This window comes from Meleagris gallopavo, chromosome 4, assembly GCF_905368555.1.
Source record: "Meleagris gallopavo chromosome 4, MGAL_WU_HG_1.1, whole genome shotgun sequence".
Taxonomy (NCBI): Eukaryota; Metazoa; Chordata; class Aves; order Galliformes; family Phasianidae; genus Meleagris; species Meleagris gallopavo.
The window spans coordinates 3747149-3765246 of NC_139407.1; the positions used below are offsets into that span (position 1 = coordinate 3747149).

The 18098-nt window shown below is 39.5% G+C and overlaps 1 protein-coding gene across 2 annotated transcripts in view; it reads right to left on the minus strand.

Annotated features, from left to right (window-relative positions):
• Window positions 1-18098, minus strand: part of MARCHF1 (membrane associated ring-CH-type finger 1) — a 312318-nt gene that overhangs the window by 11174 nt on the left and 283046 nt on the right. For both annotated transcript variants that reach the window (XM_031553004.2, XM_031553002.2), the window contains one exon: window positions 13319-13499. In XM_031553004.2, coding sequence (XP_031408864.1) covers window positions 13319-13499 — 181 coding nt within the window. The remainder of the gene's footprint in view (window positions 1-13318; window positions 13500-18098) is intronic.

An 18098-nucleotide genomic window follows, 5' to 3' on the forward strand; every position in this document is an offset into this window, starting at 1 on the left:
CAGCTGCTCAGTGGCACCCAAGGCAATGCTGCTGGTCTGCCCAGCTCCAGCTGTAGTCCCAGCTGTCCTTCTACTCCAGTCACCGTGGTCTGAGCTCAGGGAAGTCAAGTTATAACATTTGTACAGTAGTCCTGGTGATCCCTGTGGTAGAAGAGGTAATTTTGTCGTCCCAAACACGTATCGTAGCTTGGATGAACAGTTGAGTGTTGTGACTGCTGTCATTCTCTGCTAGATGTGTGATCTGCTAGCAATTTAAATGAGCAATTTGCTATTTTAGGATTTTTGCAGTAGGCTTAAATCTAACATTTAAATGTTAATGTTAGCACAGACTTGTCTGGATAAAAGCAAAAACAGATGAAGTAAAACCTGCTTGAAAGTCCATAGCAAAGGCTCTGAAGCAACAATATACTGGACAGTAAAAGCAACAACTCCTTGTTTTACTTGTGCTTTGTTGTTTACTTGTTGGCTCCACGTATGCTAAAGCTGGATTTTGTACAAATGGGTATGTTACAAATGGGTACATTTGGCAGCTGCTGCCACATCATAGGTATGCCTCCTTAACTCCCATTAGATTAAAGCTCGGTGGTACTTCCAAGCTTCCTCAATTCCCACAGCTACACGAAGTTGCATCACATTTTTGCTAATGACTAAAATAAGAGTGCTGATGCAATTTCCTTGGAAGCATGCATCCCAGGGAAGTTTGCACCGTGCTCTGCAAACCACTGGAGGGCGGTGGGAGACAACATACGTGCTGCAGAAGTTCCTACCAAGCTAGGGCAAACCAAGTGTCAAGGGAAACAAACTGGATTGCTTTGGCTGTCAGAAAACCAAACCGCTCTTCCCAGCCCAATCAGCACTTAGAGCTGCTTCTAAGACACGCCATGCAATCGAGCCCGAGTTCTGTGCTTCACTGTCAAGAAGTCTGTAGCAAGCTTGTGCCCTGCTATAGATTTCTACGTTGTGTTTTGCTTCTTATCAACCATCTTACCTAGAAACTCAAAGGAAACAGTTGCTTGGCTTCCTAACTCTTGCAATTTAAAAATGACCCCTCTGGGGGAGAGCGAGAGAGAGAGAAAAGATGTGAACAGCCTCGTACCCAAGGAACATCTAAATCAGGCTCTGTCAACCACTTCCCCTTCCTGTCACACAGCCTGAGAAAATCCCTGATGTTTGTTTTGAAGGACCCAATTTGCCACCCCACCTGACATTAATAAAACCTCCGTTAATCAATACGCAACAAATAAACTGGGATATTTTTTAATATCCTTTAAAAAATGATTGCCCGAGGATCTGAAGATGCTGCTTCGTATCCCAAAAATACCAGCACAGCCTTTCTACTTACAGACAGAAGCACATCCACAGTTTTAGTTCTCTCCTGCACACGGAGCTTTCCACAAAGCAGTGTCAGGATGCCCCCAATGCAGAAACAACAGCTTTGCACCGTTCACACAACGCTGTTCCTGTTCCACAGAACTTCCCTCTGCAAGCTTTGCTGCCTGTATTCCTTTGCCCGCTGTCAGACTGCAGATTTACAATTCTGTGTCCTCGTGTCAGCTCCTGCTAGGGGTAACAATCCGTCACGTTGGGCACCAAATTTTGTCTGTACAGACTTCCTGGAGCAATTCTCAATCTACTCCAGGTTTGCAGATTCATGTTTTAAAACAAAAGGTCTTTTTTTCCTGCAGAGGCTCACGACCAAAGATGCCAAACTGGATGTGAAGTTAATGAGCTGCTTAGCCAGAATGAGTGCCTGGACTTTTGACTCTCAGGTATTTGCAGGAACCTTATTTATAAATTACATGTAAGGAGGCTTCATAGGGAAATCTGGAGCAGCCATGGCATTCTTAATATCAAATATTTTTGCTGTTCTGACATATTTCTCTACAGCCATTATTTAGCAAAGAAATGACAATGGATATAATGCAAACAGATTTCCTTCTGTTGTCACAGCTGAAGTCATGCAACATTTTCTAAAGAAAGTCTTTGAACCAACCTCAATCTTGAAATAATCCTGCAAAATGTAGGCTAATTTTGTTAGGGGCTGTCATAGAAACTGCATTTTGCACACAGGTTAGGGGTACTCAGAAAAGCACCTCTCTTGTCTAGATATAGGCCTGAAGGATCCAGGCTGTGTTTTTAAAAAAGCTCCCAGAATCTGGAGCAGCGTACAGAGCGGTGAGCTGAGCAGGGAAGATATGTCAGCAGTGTGAACATGCAGCTTAGAGTTATTTATTGTCTGTGGGGAGGGGAGGGTTCTTTGGTGGCCTGTTGCAGTCCTAATTGGCTCAGGCTCACTACTATCAAACAACAGCTGGAGGAAAGCAGCCCAACAGTAGTTTGCAGGAATGGGATTTGTGCAGTGGGTGGAGGAGGAAGAAATAACAGTAATGAAAGACAACGGGGTTCCCCACATCAGAGGAACGAGGCAGCCTCACGTAGATCTGAAGTATCGATCAGAGATGAGACTTTAATCCTTGTAATTTAAGGAAAAGCATTTTGGAGCACACTGTGCTATTTAAACAGCATGTGGTTACAGTCTGTACCCGAGGGAATGCATCTTAAAGAAGGAACAAGTATGCCTCGCTGCATCGTGTTCCAAGTGGAGCACCTGTCATGCAAGTCTCCTGGCTAAAACTGAAAGGAATGGGCCATGAAACCTCCTTGTTCTGTTCCCCAAACATTTCCAGAGTGCATTCAGAGAGAAAGAACTCAGTGAGTTCACTAAGACACAGAAAACGTTTGTGACTGCCTTTTGTCAAAAGATGCATCCCAAAGAAGAAACTCTTGAAAGAACCAGAGTAAGAACCCTGCCACTAAGCACAAAAATAACATAAAGAAAAATTTTAACCCTCCCACCCAATGTCATCTGGTGTACTGTATGGCCATATCCATGCACAGCCCTACCTTGACCTAGTTAGCTCATTAGATTAACTGCTACAAATCCTCCTCTGGCAAGTGTGCCTCAAGTTTACATAACATCTATTTCTGTCCCCCATGTGACACTACACAAAGCCAGCTGGAATGCAAATTAATGCCTGTGTTGTGTTTTAAACAACTGTTTTAAAAGTTTAAACCTCAGGTGCATCTCTAAAGACAAACACCTTAATTCCCTTTTACATGTGATAAGCATGGCTACACTACTGCAAGAGCTACTTAATGAAAAATCTCACTTGGATACATACTCTGAGATTGTCACCTGCATAGGACTAGTAACTCAGCTTTACCATAATGAAGACATCCCTGTATTTCTTTTCAATGCAACAGCTAAAAGGGCTGGACTTGAGTGACATAATCAGTTGAGCACACTTCACAAACTTATGGGGTCTTTGACTGTGTACATCGTCAATTAGCAGACCCTTAAAAAGTGCAAAGTAGGGATATTAAGCAATTTGAAAAGATCATTTCTAAAATGAAGGAGCTATTTTTGCAATCTGGAAGTACCATTGAGAATACTTGTCATCTACCTAGCAGAAGAACTTCAATACCTGCATCCCAATCATTCCAACACAAACTAGATAAAGAAATACCACATTTTGGCAATATAGGAGTTGCCAGATCTTATGTCTTATCATACATATTCTGTCTCTGGCAGAATACCAGATACTTCAGAGAAATGTGTAAGAAATCCCATGGCAAATACTTATACCACAAACTCTCCATATTGCAAGATTCTTCCTAGCTCCTATCCACAAGGAAGTAATTTACATTATTATATAGAATGTAAATGTATTATCTGAAGTGTTTACTTTCCAGGGCTCCCCTGAATGCTGAAACAACATAACTTTCTTTCTTTAATAGAAGTCTACATGACCAGCCTCTGTTACTATCATAAGCTTTTATTTCAAAATTGCTTCTGTTCCTTCCACTATCATTCCATAGTGTAAGTACTGCAATCACAGTCCAGGCCTCAAAAAAAAAAAACAAAAACTTGAACTAACTTAGACCAAAATAAAAATCAACACAACTACCATGCTAAAAAGCATATTAATTAATTTTTCGATTATAATTTTGCTTCGAGGCCATTTAAAATGAGATTACATTTTCCAGCCAAAGCGGTCGAGGGTACTGCATTTTGTGGTATGTGCTCTATGGGTGACTGAAGAACAGCTGTGATATGTCCAGCGCTGGACTCAAAACGCCACGTGATGTGGCCAAAGCAGCCCCCAGTCCTTCTTCCAGTAGAGCAGCCAAAGCAAACCACCTCTCAGCAGCTCACGCTAGGGTCTCTGTCTCTGAATACCAAATAACATGGGCTGTCTTCACATATCTGAGTGTATTTGGGTCTTAAAAAAGCAAGAGAAAGCTAACAGAGCAAGAGAGAAAGAGGGAAAGAAGAGGAATTAGAGAGAGGTGGATGGCAACGTGCCGAAGGTCAACATCCCATCAGATGCTATCGTACGCCTCTGCACTTTCTTCAGTCTTTTCCAATTAGTACAAAATTCCCAGAAGAATGAATCTTCATTGTGTTTCCTTAGGCATACACTTATAATTTATGACCTTAAGTTTGTTAATGAGATGTCTTTACCTGAATCACTTTCTATTCAACATTCATTACACTGCTTAATTTCCTCGGTATCTAATTGTCTAGCCTGCTGAGAAATATCTTGAAACGTGCATTTCAAAATCAGAGCTGATGAAATGAAACTGGTGACAACTGAAAAGCTAAATCAATGCACTTTTTCTTTAGCTGTAATTGTAAACGGTGCACAATGTCTTCTCCAGAAGTTACAATAGAATAGTCCACCTAGAAAATATTTTCACTTGTTTGCCTTCTCTTAGTGCAAGCATCAAAATTCACGTTACTGCTTTGTACAACAAGTGCTTGGCCTTTTTTGTTTGCAATCATGCCCTCGATTCTCATAATTTAAGCACTCTTACTGGTATGTAAAAATTCATTGGAGTTCTAATTTGTATCTTACAGAATAAAAGCCTACAGTCATTTGCCAGGAGAACTTACATGTGACTTGAGCTACAGAACCATGTATTAAAGCTCTACAGACCCTTCAGCATCACATGTCGTAAGATGGAGAGAGAGAAATATAGCAGTAAGCAGGGGAGGGAAGGGCACAGAGGTGAGTTTGCATACGAAAGAGTCTTTTGAGGAGTACAACTCAGTTGTACATCTCAGTTTCTGCCCTTCTCTCATTTAGATCAAATAAACTTTTCACAATTCTCCCTCTCCTCTCCTACCATTAATAGCACAAGTGGTCCTGAACAATGAGGTGGTGTTTTTTCTTCTTGTTGTTTTAAGCATGTTATATCATTGTCATTTCCCAAAGTTGAGAGCAACTGACCTACATTGCAAGTAACATGCAACTTAACCTCTTTCTTTGACTAAATCAGTCTGAACCATTACAAAAATATGCCTTCTATACCCCTGAGTACCAAAACCCAAGCATTGTTACATATATTTTTGTTTAAATACATCTAGATGTACCTTGTTTTTGTAACTTGGTATATGCTACATACACATATGGCTGATATGCTACTTCCCAAGATTAAAAAAAGGAGCTGACATGCTCCATAATCTGTAAATATTGATCCGAATACTGCTGATTTCCAAATGAATAACTACAGTTACTTTCTCTACTTTAGTGTTCCCACAGGACACACTCTTTTGATCCAATTAAATAAAAATGAAATACAGGAAATTCGTGCTGAGGAAAAGCTACAGTAATTAACATAAAACTACAGCCCAGTGCTCTGGCATGCTGAGCTGAGGAAACCTATTCAATGTGAAAGAACTCCAACAGACACCCTACATTCCAATTTTGTCACATACAAACTAGAACAGATGATAAAAGATTTACACTCCTGGAGGAGAAGGCTCTTATTTCAAGTAATTTTAATAAAATGCCACAGGAATAAAATTCAATTAACAGTAAAAATCATAAGTTTGGGGAATAAACTATGACAATTTTCCCAAATGATCAGAATTTTGATCATGTACCATACATACAATTGCTACACTCAAGAGAATCCATTTTTAGCATGCAGTAAGCAAGCATCAGCTTGTGAACTAAAACTCAGTTCAGATCATACTCACATCGTCAGTTCTCACACAAAATCAATTTGATGCAAACAACCACTGTAAAATTGGGTGTGTTACTTAAGTGAGAGACTAGCAGACACAGTCACCAGATCATGAATAGTATCCTGCTCCCATTAGGGCATGAATAGCAGTGGCTGTTTAAGTCAACGCCTGGGATCATTCTGTTATTTAAACTTCATATTACTATCTATACATTATGTGTAAGGACTCTGTGCCATTTTCCTTTTCTTTAATGTAAAGCCAGTATTAAGGGACTGACAGTGCCAGACCTAATCCAACCCTCCTCCGTTATGAGCAATGAAACACTGAAATGAATGAAATTTAAAAAGAAAAAGAAGGACTCCAATTACTTAGAAAATAACTCAGAAACTGATGTGAACTGCAGGGTAGAGTAGAATCCTCTACGTGAAATAGACGTGAAATCTTCTGATGCAAGTTGAATTTCTAAAAGAGCTCAGGCCAAAACTATTGCAGCTTCAGAAAGCACAGAAGAACTTGTGCCTCCCAGAGCTCATGTTCGTGTCTGTGTGCAAAAGTGGATAACAACAGTAATAGCTAGAGTGGGACAATCTCCTGAATTCTCTTTGCATTTGTAAATGCTACTGAGCAGCAGAAGTAGCAAACTTAGATACGAGCAGTTTAATTAAAGAAGAAAACAGTTTTCATTTCATTCTCTGGTGTAAGATTTTTTTGTTGGCCGGCATCCCAGCAAAGTGCCTTTTTGCAAGCCAAGGGTATGCCATGATGGTTTCAAAGCATGAGGCACAAGTCAGCATCTCCTGCCTTTGGGATCTGGAACAGCTGTGTAAATAAAAGCTGTGCTGAATGTAAGGGAAATAAATAAAGAGATGCAAGCCTACCCAAATTCTACCATCGCAAGCACATGGTAAGATACATTACTCTTCTTATGGCACGGTACACAACACTAGGAACTACAGCATGTTATACATGGACTGATAAATTAGCAGCAATGCTCTATTACTCTCTCAAATATTACACATACAGTTGTCTGAACAAAGTAGTTCTTTGCCTCCTCAAAGCACCAAAGTGGGATATCAATTCCACAGAATTATTTTAACTTTCAAAGCTTTAATATCCACTTTTCCCCCGAGCACAGTTATTCACTACAGTGACGTGATAGCCAGTAAGAAAGTAATAGCTCTGTGCCTTTGTGCATATTGGTGAAGTATCTGACCCTGCATATTACAAGAAATTATTTGAGGCTAGCAATGTTTTGAGATGGTTTACTCCGAGAAAGAAAACACTGAAGCAGGTTGCCTTGACGACGCTGTGCAGCTATACCAGAAATCAAAAGGAAATGTGGGATCTTCTGCTATGTTAATGATTGCAAAGCATTCACCAAATTGAGTTAAAAGCCAACTAATCCCACGGCAAGTCAACGCTACCTGACCTATGCAATATTAGCTATCACTTCTTATCATAAGCCTTATTAGGAAAGTGATGACAAAGCCAGCTGGTACGTACTTCAGAGGCTGAGGGCAGTAAGAAGTAAACAACTTGCTATACGGTAATGACTGCTCCAAGTTTCATTTGTTCCTAGGAGACTGCAGGTCACGTCTGGCTCTGAGGGTCTGCTCTGGGGGCAGGAGAGGTTTCTAATGGTGACCAGGCTTGATTTCACAACGACGTCCCTGCAGGCTACTTCCCTTCCAGCAGTCAGCAGCATATTCCTAACTAAAAAGCGTAAATACAAACTCTCCAAGTTTTTAACCAAAAAGAAATTCCCTTAACACATTTTGCCCTCCCTGAATTTATCACACATGCCACCAGATTTCTTCAAATAAAGATTTATCCACACAGTTCTGAATGAGTCCCTGCAGGCAGACATATTTCTTAAGATTTACTCTTTATATGGGATTGCACTGAGCACCTGGAAGGGAGCTCAATCAGCTAACACTAGCTAAGAGCTCTACAAACTAGATTTAGAGTAGTGTTGGTGACAATTGTTTTGTAAAAAAGGCACCCTGTACTCTCTTAACTTAGACAGAGGGAACAGAAGCAGATGTGGCCCCGCACATCATGTCTGGGTGAGAAACAGGACACTGGGACTTTCCTTTTGTCCACCTCAGCACTCAGAGCACAATTCTGATTTTCTTCTGCTGCTTCCATAGGTAATCAAGCTTTTATTAAGGAGCCTTCAGATTTACTGATTTTTAAATTTGAGCATTACCCTGCACCACACATTGCCTGTTGGCTCAAACCCTAATTGGTTACACAGGTCCTTCTCCTGATCCGATGGCCTTGGGACAACCAGAATCTCTCTCACCTCTTATGTTAAAACAAAGTATTTGCTTTTGATCCAACAGGTAAATCACTGCCATACCCATCAGCTGACATCTTCCTTATCAAGGTGATTTAACTGGCTGACCACTAATCCAGGGGCTGATACAACTGACCTGGGGTTTTCCATATGCACTGTGAAATTTCAGTCAGTCCGTCACATGACTTCTCTCCAGGACTTAAATACCCTGCTCTGGGCAGCACTGAAGCAAATATCTGCAACTGAGACTTAAACTCTTGAATGCTGTAAGGCAATCAGAGCTGGCATGGAATCTTGATCACTCGTATTACAAGCTGCTGATTATTAAAATAAATGGTACCAAGGAGAGAAAGAGCATTCCTTCCTTCTCTTCTAATGACAGCAGTGGGGGCACGAGAAGTTCTACAGAGTTCAGGGGGCAAGACCCACAGAAATGCATCTTTTCTCAGATACAGAAGTGCTATTTATCAACACACAATAAAACAAAATAAAAATACAGAATACAAGGGGAGTAAATACTTAGAAGACACATAGAACCATACAATGGCTTGGACTGAAAAGGACCTCAAAGATCATCTACTTTCAACCCCCATGCCATGGGCAGGGTCACCAACCACGAGATCAGGCTGCCCAGAGCTACATCCAGCCTGGAACACATGTGTTCAAAATAAGTTTCTTGCATTATCAGTAGACTTAGACTGTTTTTTCTTCTGTTTAATTTAACAGAATCTTATCATTTAATTCTAAAAGTACACTTCCAATCCTCTTTTTCAAAGAGGCAAGTTCAGATGCCTTTCCAAATCAGAAACACAATGTACATTAACTAGTATGTAGTGCTTCCCTAAGCAAAAATAATGACTTGTTTTCTTAATGATCAGCAGTTACTACAAGGCAGCAATGGCATATAACTTATGCTACACAAAAGTAAGGCACTATTTGTAAACCACTTCAAAGGGAAAATAAAATCAGGAGAGAAAACAGACATATCTGACACCCCAGAATAATCTGTTGGGATAAGCCATCAAAGGAAAAGATCAGATAGCAGAAGTCTTAAGCAGACTGCCAAATTTAAATATGAAAAATATTCTGAAGAATAGCAAGACATGGTGGAGAAATCTCCATATGAAGGTGTTTCTGCATTTTAAGTGCTTTAATCCATTTCATACTCAAATATTTTGAAGCAGTTCCTGTTTCTACTCTGCTTTGAATACCAAATTGAAGAGATATAAAAAGCAGGTGCTACTTTATCAGGATCTCATCCTTTTTAATGAAAAAGTGATTTGCTCAGGATGAAGCTATTACCTGAGGAAGCTCAATAAGAAACTGACACAAGCTTATTGTCACTTTGTAATTCCTGCTTGATAAATAAGGTTATTATAGACAAGAATTTCTGCACTATGCACTGCAAATTCTAAAAAGTACAGCAACCATATTATTTATACAGCCACAGATAGTCACAATCGAGACCAGGAGAAATAAAAACAGGCACAATAAGCAATGCTTAGTACTTCATCTCTAAATTTATATTTAGACAAGTAATTAGACCTCCCAAAATATATGTGACACATGTACTGCCTGTTGATCATTACTTAAAAAGATTACATCGATGCAAAAATTCAGTAAAATGATTAACCTAAGTCGTATTTGACGTCTGATACTTTCAGGGACTCTGTAATTAGATTACTAGTCCATATAGGGACAAGGGTGTTGATTTTAATGGAGGTATATTGAATTATATTAACCTAATACAGTGCTCACTGTCGCCTTTGGGTGCTAGCAGCCATATGGCTTGATATTCATAAAGGATTTTGCTATAAAGCTCGAGACTTTGATTTAAATAAATGGTTACAAAATGTTGAGGGTGCATGAATAAAGATGGTAATTCACCGGTTGATTTGAAACAGTTTTGTATTATAGTTAAGTCCTGCTTTTGTGATATTACCAAAAGGTGTAAGTATCTGGAATTTCGTTCTGTGGCCTGTGAGTTTTCCTTTAAGCAGATCAGTATTTGGAGCACTGCAGAAGTATTATGATGAAGCTCGAGGAGGGAAGATTGAGGTTGGATGTCAGGGGGAAGTTCTTCACAGAGAGTGGTGAGGTGCTGGAACAGCTGCCCAGAGAGGCTGTGGACGCCCCGTCCATCCCTGGAGGTGTTCAAGGCCAGGTTGGATGGGGCCCTGGGCAGCCTGGGCTGCTATGAAATGTGGAGGTTGGTGGCCCTGCATGTGGCAGGGGGTTGGAGATTCGTGATCCTTGAGGTCCCTTCCAACCTAAGCCATTCTATGATGCTGTGATGAAATGCATCAGAATGAAGCAATGTACAATCAAGAACCTAACTCCACAGTCTCACACTGTAAGTAAGGTAGGAATTGAAAATCAAAATTGGTTGGGAAACATGACCCTTAGTAAAATGTCACCTCAAACACAGGTCTGTTGGCCATGCAAAAAGCTTCTTCTCGAGCTGGCCAGAAAGTTTCAATTTAGGGCAAACTTATTTCTTTTTTTTTTTTTTTCCCCCCAAATAAAATGAGTTACTTAGGGAACTGAATAAGCAGTCTCCTTTCGGAACTATACCTGTGGTCTTCTGTCAGAGAAACACTGAAATGAAACGTCTTTTCAGAATGTCTCAAAGTACAAAGCCAAGTCTTAGCAAAACCTACGGCTCTCAGGAAAGCCTGGAAGTCCTAGAGTCACCTTAGTGATTTTCAGGTCCTCCAATAAAGTTTGTGGAGAGCTTCAGCTTTATGAGCTGCCTGTCCCACAGCTTTGTCATCTCTGGCAGTCTTCAGGCAGTATTGGGAATGCCCCACAGATGGCATTCTGGACTCCCAGGCTCCAAAAGAGCTTGCATGATGAATGAGCAAGAAACTTCATGCTGTTTCGCCAGGATTTTCTTCTTTTTGCAAAATATAAAGCTTCTAACAAAACAGAGCTTTAATGATTTTTAAAAAAGATGTTCTGTTGGAACATCTACCAGGCAGCTCTGCTTTTATGGTAAATCTTACAAAAACTCTTTTCCCCCTTATCCTGTTTTTTTTTTGCTATAGCTGTCAAAATGCATCCTTTATCAAACAGCCTCTCATAAACTGGATAGCATTCCATAAATCTGTGAAAGATGGTGATGATAGTGCACACACTTACTAAGGATCATACATTTAGTTTAACACATGAAAACTGTCATGCTTGGAAAGCGATAAATGTAAATAACATAATCAATTTTAACTTTGAACAGTGAAAAAGTTTCCAAATCCCAGTTATAAGCCAGGCTCTGCAATTAGATGCTGGTTCCATATCAGATTGAAAAATATTTTTTAGCAATGCATTTGAAGGAAGTATTTTGCCATCCTTTTACTGTCAGGTGAGATAAACTACAGTACTGTCTTGAGCCAAAACAAAAATATTCTCTCTGAAAGAAGAGGCTCATTTTTGCTACTCTGGAAATCAAAACCATACCTGAGAACCAGTAAGAGATGTGGCTGAAGAGATTAACAATGTGCTAATCATTCAATTAAGAAAATACAGACTTGTAGGAATGGGATTGACATTTTAAATCAGCCAGTATTGCACTAATTTAGTCACATGCAAAAAAAATAAAAATGAAAATGGGGGTGAGTGGCAATGATAACACACACAGTTGGAAGTGACTACTTTTGATATCAGCGGCACTTGTGATATCAACAGTTATGCACATTTCTCTCTCCTTTTCATGTAGGATGCTATACATCTTACTTTCTGATTTTCAGGACACTAATTATCTAATGCTTAAAACACTGCTAGCTGCAAAAAAAGTATGCTGCAGGCAGGGGATTTTATATCATTATCTCCTTCCCGTCACATTATCTAAAATTTATCTGCTATTATAAAAATTGAGTCAATGTAATTACGTTTTAAGCCATCATCTTTTGATTTACATCTGTTTCAATTGCCAGTTTACCTGGCAAGATCTGCCAAGCACTGCAGATCTGCATTCCTTCCTATCACAGGCTTTGCTCATCGAATCAGCTCCAGCACTCTCTCCAACAGTTATTATCAGGGACTTAATGGACAATATCTCTGGATGAAAAATGAGCAGGAATTTTATTAGCTTTACTTTCTCTTGAGTACTACCAATGCAAGGCTGACATGACAGAACGTCTTCTGCCTTCAAACCACCACCACATATGCATATGCTAGCTATAAGCAAATAGCATCTATATGTTTTTTAAGGCATCTCACACTGAAATTTAAGTCAAAAGCTGCCATGTAATAGATTGACTGAGACTTCAAAGATGTGGCAAAATCTAAAATGGATGAAAGCATTTTTATAGAAAACCTACAGGAGAAATTCACTCCAAAGAGAACAAAAGCCGCACATGCTTATCAAACCTTTCACTTTCTCTACACTGACAACTCTTGTACCATTAAGTTGATTTATCCTGGAAAGTAGATGTGTACAGATAACACAGATTTGACTTTCGAGATGCAAGACTGCCCTGTAGTTTAGGGGCCATTAACTAAACTTAACGTACAAGTGATTAATTTGCCCACAGGTTAGAACAGATGCAGCTAAATTGACTGACTGTTATTTCTTAACTGCCATCTCCACGTTAGTATAAGCATAATTCTCAAGCAGGAGTTATGCACTCAATGTAAGAACTAATGGCTGAAGAGAGCTGTTTAATTCAGGAGTAAAACATGATAAGCAAGATTTCTTTCTGGCTTAAGAATAGGCAGATCAAACTATAGCAAAACGCAGAAGATAAATATTCTAAATGCAAAAAACTATTATTTGCACATTTATATTGCGTGCATGTGGAAAGAGAGTCTTTATTCATTTTGTAAAATAATAAATTTATATGCCAACAACAACAACAAAAATCTCTGGGACTGATTTAATAACAGTGAATATAAAGACATTTTGGACATTTCTTTAAATGTGCCGGTACTTTGTGCAGCCATTCCAACCAGCTGGCACTACAGTGTAATTAACTTCAAAGGCACCATACCTTCCGAAGAGGTTTGAGCTTGGTCTCCATTATAAAGTCGTACTTGCAGAGTTCACAGCAGCGTGTGTCCGAGCTCTTAATCCACTGGTGCAGGCAGGCCTGGTGTACAAAGCGCAAGGTCCCTGTACAGCGACACGGCGTGATGAGGGGACTTTCATCATCTCCCTCACAGTGACAGATCCTGACAAGGAAGACAGCAAGAGCTAGTGAGGAAACTTTCCAATCAGCATAGCAAAGGCACTGGTTTACTCTCATTTTCAGACTTGGCATTTATAAGACACAAGGTGTACAACCTTTCAGATTAAGGCCTGTGACCATACTCCTTGTTCCCTTCTGTCACTTAGTAATTTCTCTTCATTTAGCTATTTCCCTTCGAATTTGCTATGTGAGCTGAAGATGAATCAATAGGAATAACACTGTCTTCCTGTTTATGCATGGCAAAACCTTTAAGACAAATATCTGTGCTCTTTCTTACAGTTAGAGTTGAGTAGCTCTTGGTCTGTAATTAATGAAAGAAAACACCCAAAGTCAGCATAATCTAATGCAAAACTGAGAATATCCAGTATGAAAAGTGCAGCAAGTTTCTGGGATGCATATTAACAGTTACACAGTTAAAAGAATTAAAGAACAGTTCTGAGTTCTCTCTGGAGCAACGTGTACAGCACGTGTACACACATCCATGTACTTTCTAGGAGGCAGGTATTAGGAAGTCATGATCCTTTCTCTTTTCCACTCTTCACCATCCCTCTGAAGTAGATACCTTCATTATCTGGGAAAACAAAAACTAGAGCTGCAAGCAGACCCTAGGACAGACTCTGGTCTCAGAAGTGTCATGACCTTGTAATGGGATACAGAGCTTTTCACATGGCAGTTTCACATACACTAAGTGTCATAACGTTGCAATCTGATGCTTTTTTCCTGTGACATATGTCCAAACGTCTGGATGATCTTCCTCTATTCCAGACAGACTCCTGATCACAGCAGAACAGTCACTCGTTGAAAACGATGTCAGCTTTATCTGCAAGCATCCCTGTGAGGGCAGAGCAAGCTCTGCAGTAAGCATGAGGCCTAATCAAACACCTGAAGGGAAGGAGGGTCTACCTCAGGGAAGAGTAACTTCCATCTACATCTCAGATAAAACACAACGAAACTCCCAAGGCTTAATGAATGTCTGAAGAGTCAGACTGGCACAGAATGAGGGGTAGAGGAGGGGGAAGTCTGAAAACTGTTACTTCAAAATAGGGAAGTAATAGCAACAGCACGGATCCTTGTGTCACGCAAACAGAACTTTCAGCCTAGCCCTTAGGAAAGGCAGGCTCAGATACATGCACAAATCTGAGCAAGTCTGGTCTGAGGAACAGCTGTGGAAGGGTGGCCATATTGCTCCTGGTGTAGAAAAAGGGCTGAGGAGAGCCCTGTAGAGGGAATAAGCCTTCCCAGAGCTGGGCATAGGAGGCAGGGTAATTGGCTCACCCACAGGAGCAGGCCTCCAGCAAAGATCCCATGAAGGACTGTGCACAGCATACACAGGCTGCCACATCTCCAAGCATGAGGATGAGAGCTCTAAGTCTAAAGGAAAGCTTTATGGATCAAGAACATCAGCTTCACTGTTCTTTCATGGCATAGCCTAAAGCCAGGACAAAACAAATCTACAATCAAGAGAATGCAGAACAAAGCTTGCTTTGCTAGATATGTAGCAGGAGAGAAAAAAGCTAAGAAGAAAATGAAGCTCTGGAAACACCGCACATAAAAGTGAGATTTTCAGTGTCTGACTTGGTGCCCATAAGCATCTTCTACACATGGGAGCAGAAGGAGAGGAAAAGACCTGCCACTTGTGTCTTGGACACATTCTAGTTTAGAGACAGACACTTTACAAGAACTCCATTTGCAATCTTGTCTTCGTCTCAGGCAAGCTAACTGCAGCAGTGGCTTAGTTCTTAAACAGAAACGTGCCGTATGCTGTCTTCTGATAGAACCTACAGCAGAACTAAATTTGTCAAAACAGGGAATAGTCATTTCTCTAACAAATTCCTATTCCCGGCTGAGAGTTACACAAAAACCCATCATTTTCTTTTTAAATTAAAGCTATTTCCCAAAGGAAAGCTAGTATTCTTTGTTCATTTAAATTCAAGCTATACATAATTTATTTTACAGGCTTAGCATTTAAACTATTTAGAAATTATACAACTGAACTAGGTACCCAAGAGTGTTTTTTCTACTATTGCCAGAATTGTTTTAAATTATTGTAAACGCTAAAATACAATCCTAAAACTCCACTGGGATCTTCAGATAAAGTGACAATGCAAATTTGAAATGAATAAAAGTATTCTTCAGTAGAAATAGTTATATAAAAAACAGCATATGAATTATGCATTCTATTTGTGCTTCTGTTGTATATAAGTTACAAGCTAAATATATAAATAACACGGTGACATTAAGCATGTACAATATACAGAAGTCCCAGCTAAATAATCTAATGATCTCTTCTAGCTTTCTAACCAAGAAATATGTAATGAGAAGAAAAATAAACTTCAAATGGAATTAAAGTCCAGAGAATATAACCAAAGGCATGGTTTTCATTAGCTTGAATGCTCTTTGGTGCAATTTAGGACTTCGTTATTTGTTTATCCAGAAGAAATTAGCTTAGAAGAAACTTGTGCTACCCAAATTCAGAAGCAGAGTCTTCGAAGATAGCTGGGTGCTGACAGTGATTGAAACAGATCGTTGGCTAGCTGCTTAATTCTTTTGAAGACTTTTACTAACTTTTAATATCTCGCTTAGAATGAGCACTATTTCCTGTGGTTTTGCTCTTTGCTATATTTACTTACCATGTGTATCATAATTATCACAGATCATAGGAAATAAATTATAAACAGTGGTTTTGAAAAATGTGCAGAACAAACTGAGATGGGGATACGAAGCACAGACTCATCTGAAGTGTAGCTAAAGCAAGTGGCAAGCACAGGACTTCCATTCTAGTCACCTATCTTTACATCATCACAACTGTTCAAAATTTCCACCCCTGAGACTTTAAAGACCTGGGGGTAACTTTGGCTTACATACTTCAGAAGTGAGCTGATGGAGATTTCTGCACAAGTTGTAGGGCAGCACTGGCTGTGGTTAATAGCTCAGACAGACCTACAGGATTTGTGCATTCAGCTTTCCTCAACTTTCTAGTCCTTAGCTAGAAAAATGGCCTTCATTATACAGAAATGCTTTTGACTCTCTGGCAGTGGAATGGAGGGAAGGAAGACAGCTGTCTGACTGAGAGCCTTGTGTTAGAATCCCTTTACTCAGCCTGCAATTTTTTTCTGTTATTTTTGTTTTGCAGGTTTGGCAGCTTAGCGCTTCTAAGATTCCTGCCTGCACTGTCTAGGGAAAAAAGATGAGGACTATGGCTGTGCTGAGGCCAGGCTCCAAAAATCATGGGTACACATGACAGCACAGCACATGTGAGCTATTAGACAACCACCTGAGTCAGACACACGTACGTTGTGCTTAGTTTTCGTTTAAGAAGGCTCACTATGAAATTTTAGTAGATAATACTCTCCTAGTGCACAGTCTTTTGCTTGAGTTTTTATGTGACAGTAATTTTCTAGCTCTGACTTGCTTCTACAACTTCAGCACAGATGTAGAAAATGGAGAAATTTATGCCAACACTCTACATACCTGATAAAAATTCTCTGAAGTAACAGGTTCACTTATAATGTCTTAAGTTAGCAGAAAGAAAGCCAGAAGATTCAACAAAAACAAACAAACAAACAAACAAAAAAATCAAAATGGTCTATTGAAAACAAAATTTGTTCTTTTTTTTGTGAAGGATTTTGCATAATTCATCTAAAAGTTTGTAGATTTTCCGTATGTTCACTACACAGAACCCAATTCCTAAACAGAAACGTAGAACAGTTCGAGTTAGAAATTTTTTAGAGGGAGATGAAAATGAGAAAATAAAGTTTACTGAAAAGAAGCAATTTAAAATATTTTCTCAGCATTCCTTTTTGTTCAAACTAATCCAATCAAATAATCATCCAAATGATGCTGAAAACTCCACTGACAATACAGTGCTTGACTGTGTGTGACATTAAATTTTGTACCATAATGACGTCGCCAAAGGAGTTGCTAGTAATTTAAGTCTATCATCCCCTCACTGAAGGGCATTTTGGTAGTGCATATATGAAAATTTCTTTTATTCAAATCATAAGATGCTGCTAAACTAAGAAATCAGAAGTTAGGCACCTTGAGAATTTGGTAGTGTCTTTAAATCCATGTCAGTGAACTATTTTCCCTTCTTTCCCCTGGTCCTGTTTCTTACAAAAGTTAGGAGACAGAAAGAAGAGTATGAAAGGAGATGGCAGCCCTCTGCAGACATTCATATGCTAATTGGATTTAGGTTCATTTACAGAAAAATAAAGCAAGAAATATCTCAGATGATTGACCTTCACATCTCATCAAAGTAAGTTGTGGGTTTTTTTTTCATTCAGACAAACACTTCTCATATAATCTTAGTCTCAAAGGTCAGCTAAAATAAATATTAGGCAAAGAGGCTCAGATGGAAAATTTTCAGTTCTTCCTGACAGTGGTTTAGTTTGGCAAAATCACAGTAACCAAAATTAGGACCTAGAAATACTAGGTAACCTTACATGGTTGTTCATTACCTGAGATGCTTATTACAAGAGACACAAATAGATTTAAACACGTCCAGAGCTTTTTCATCACATGCAAGTTGACAACATTACTTAAGAGAACAGCTGCTAATCTCTACTCTCATTGGAAAAACAGC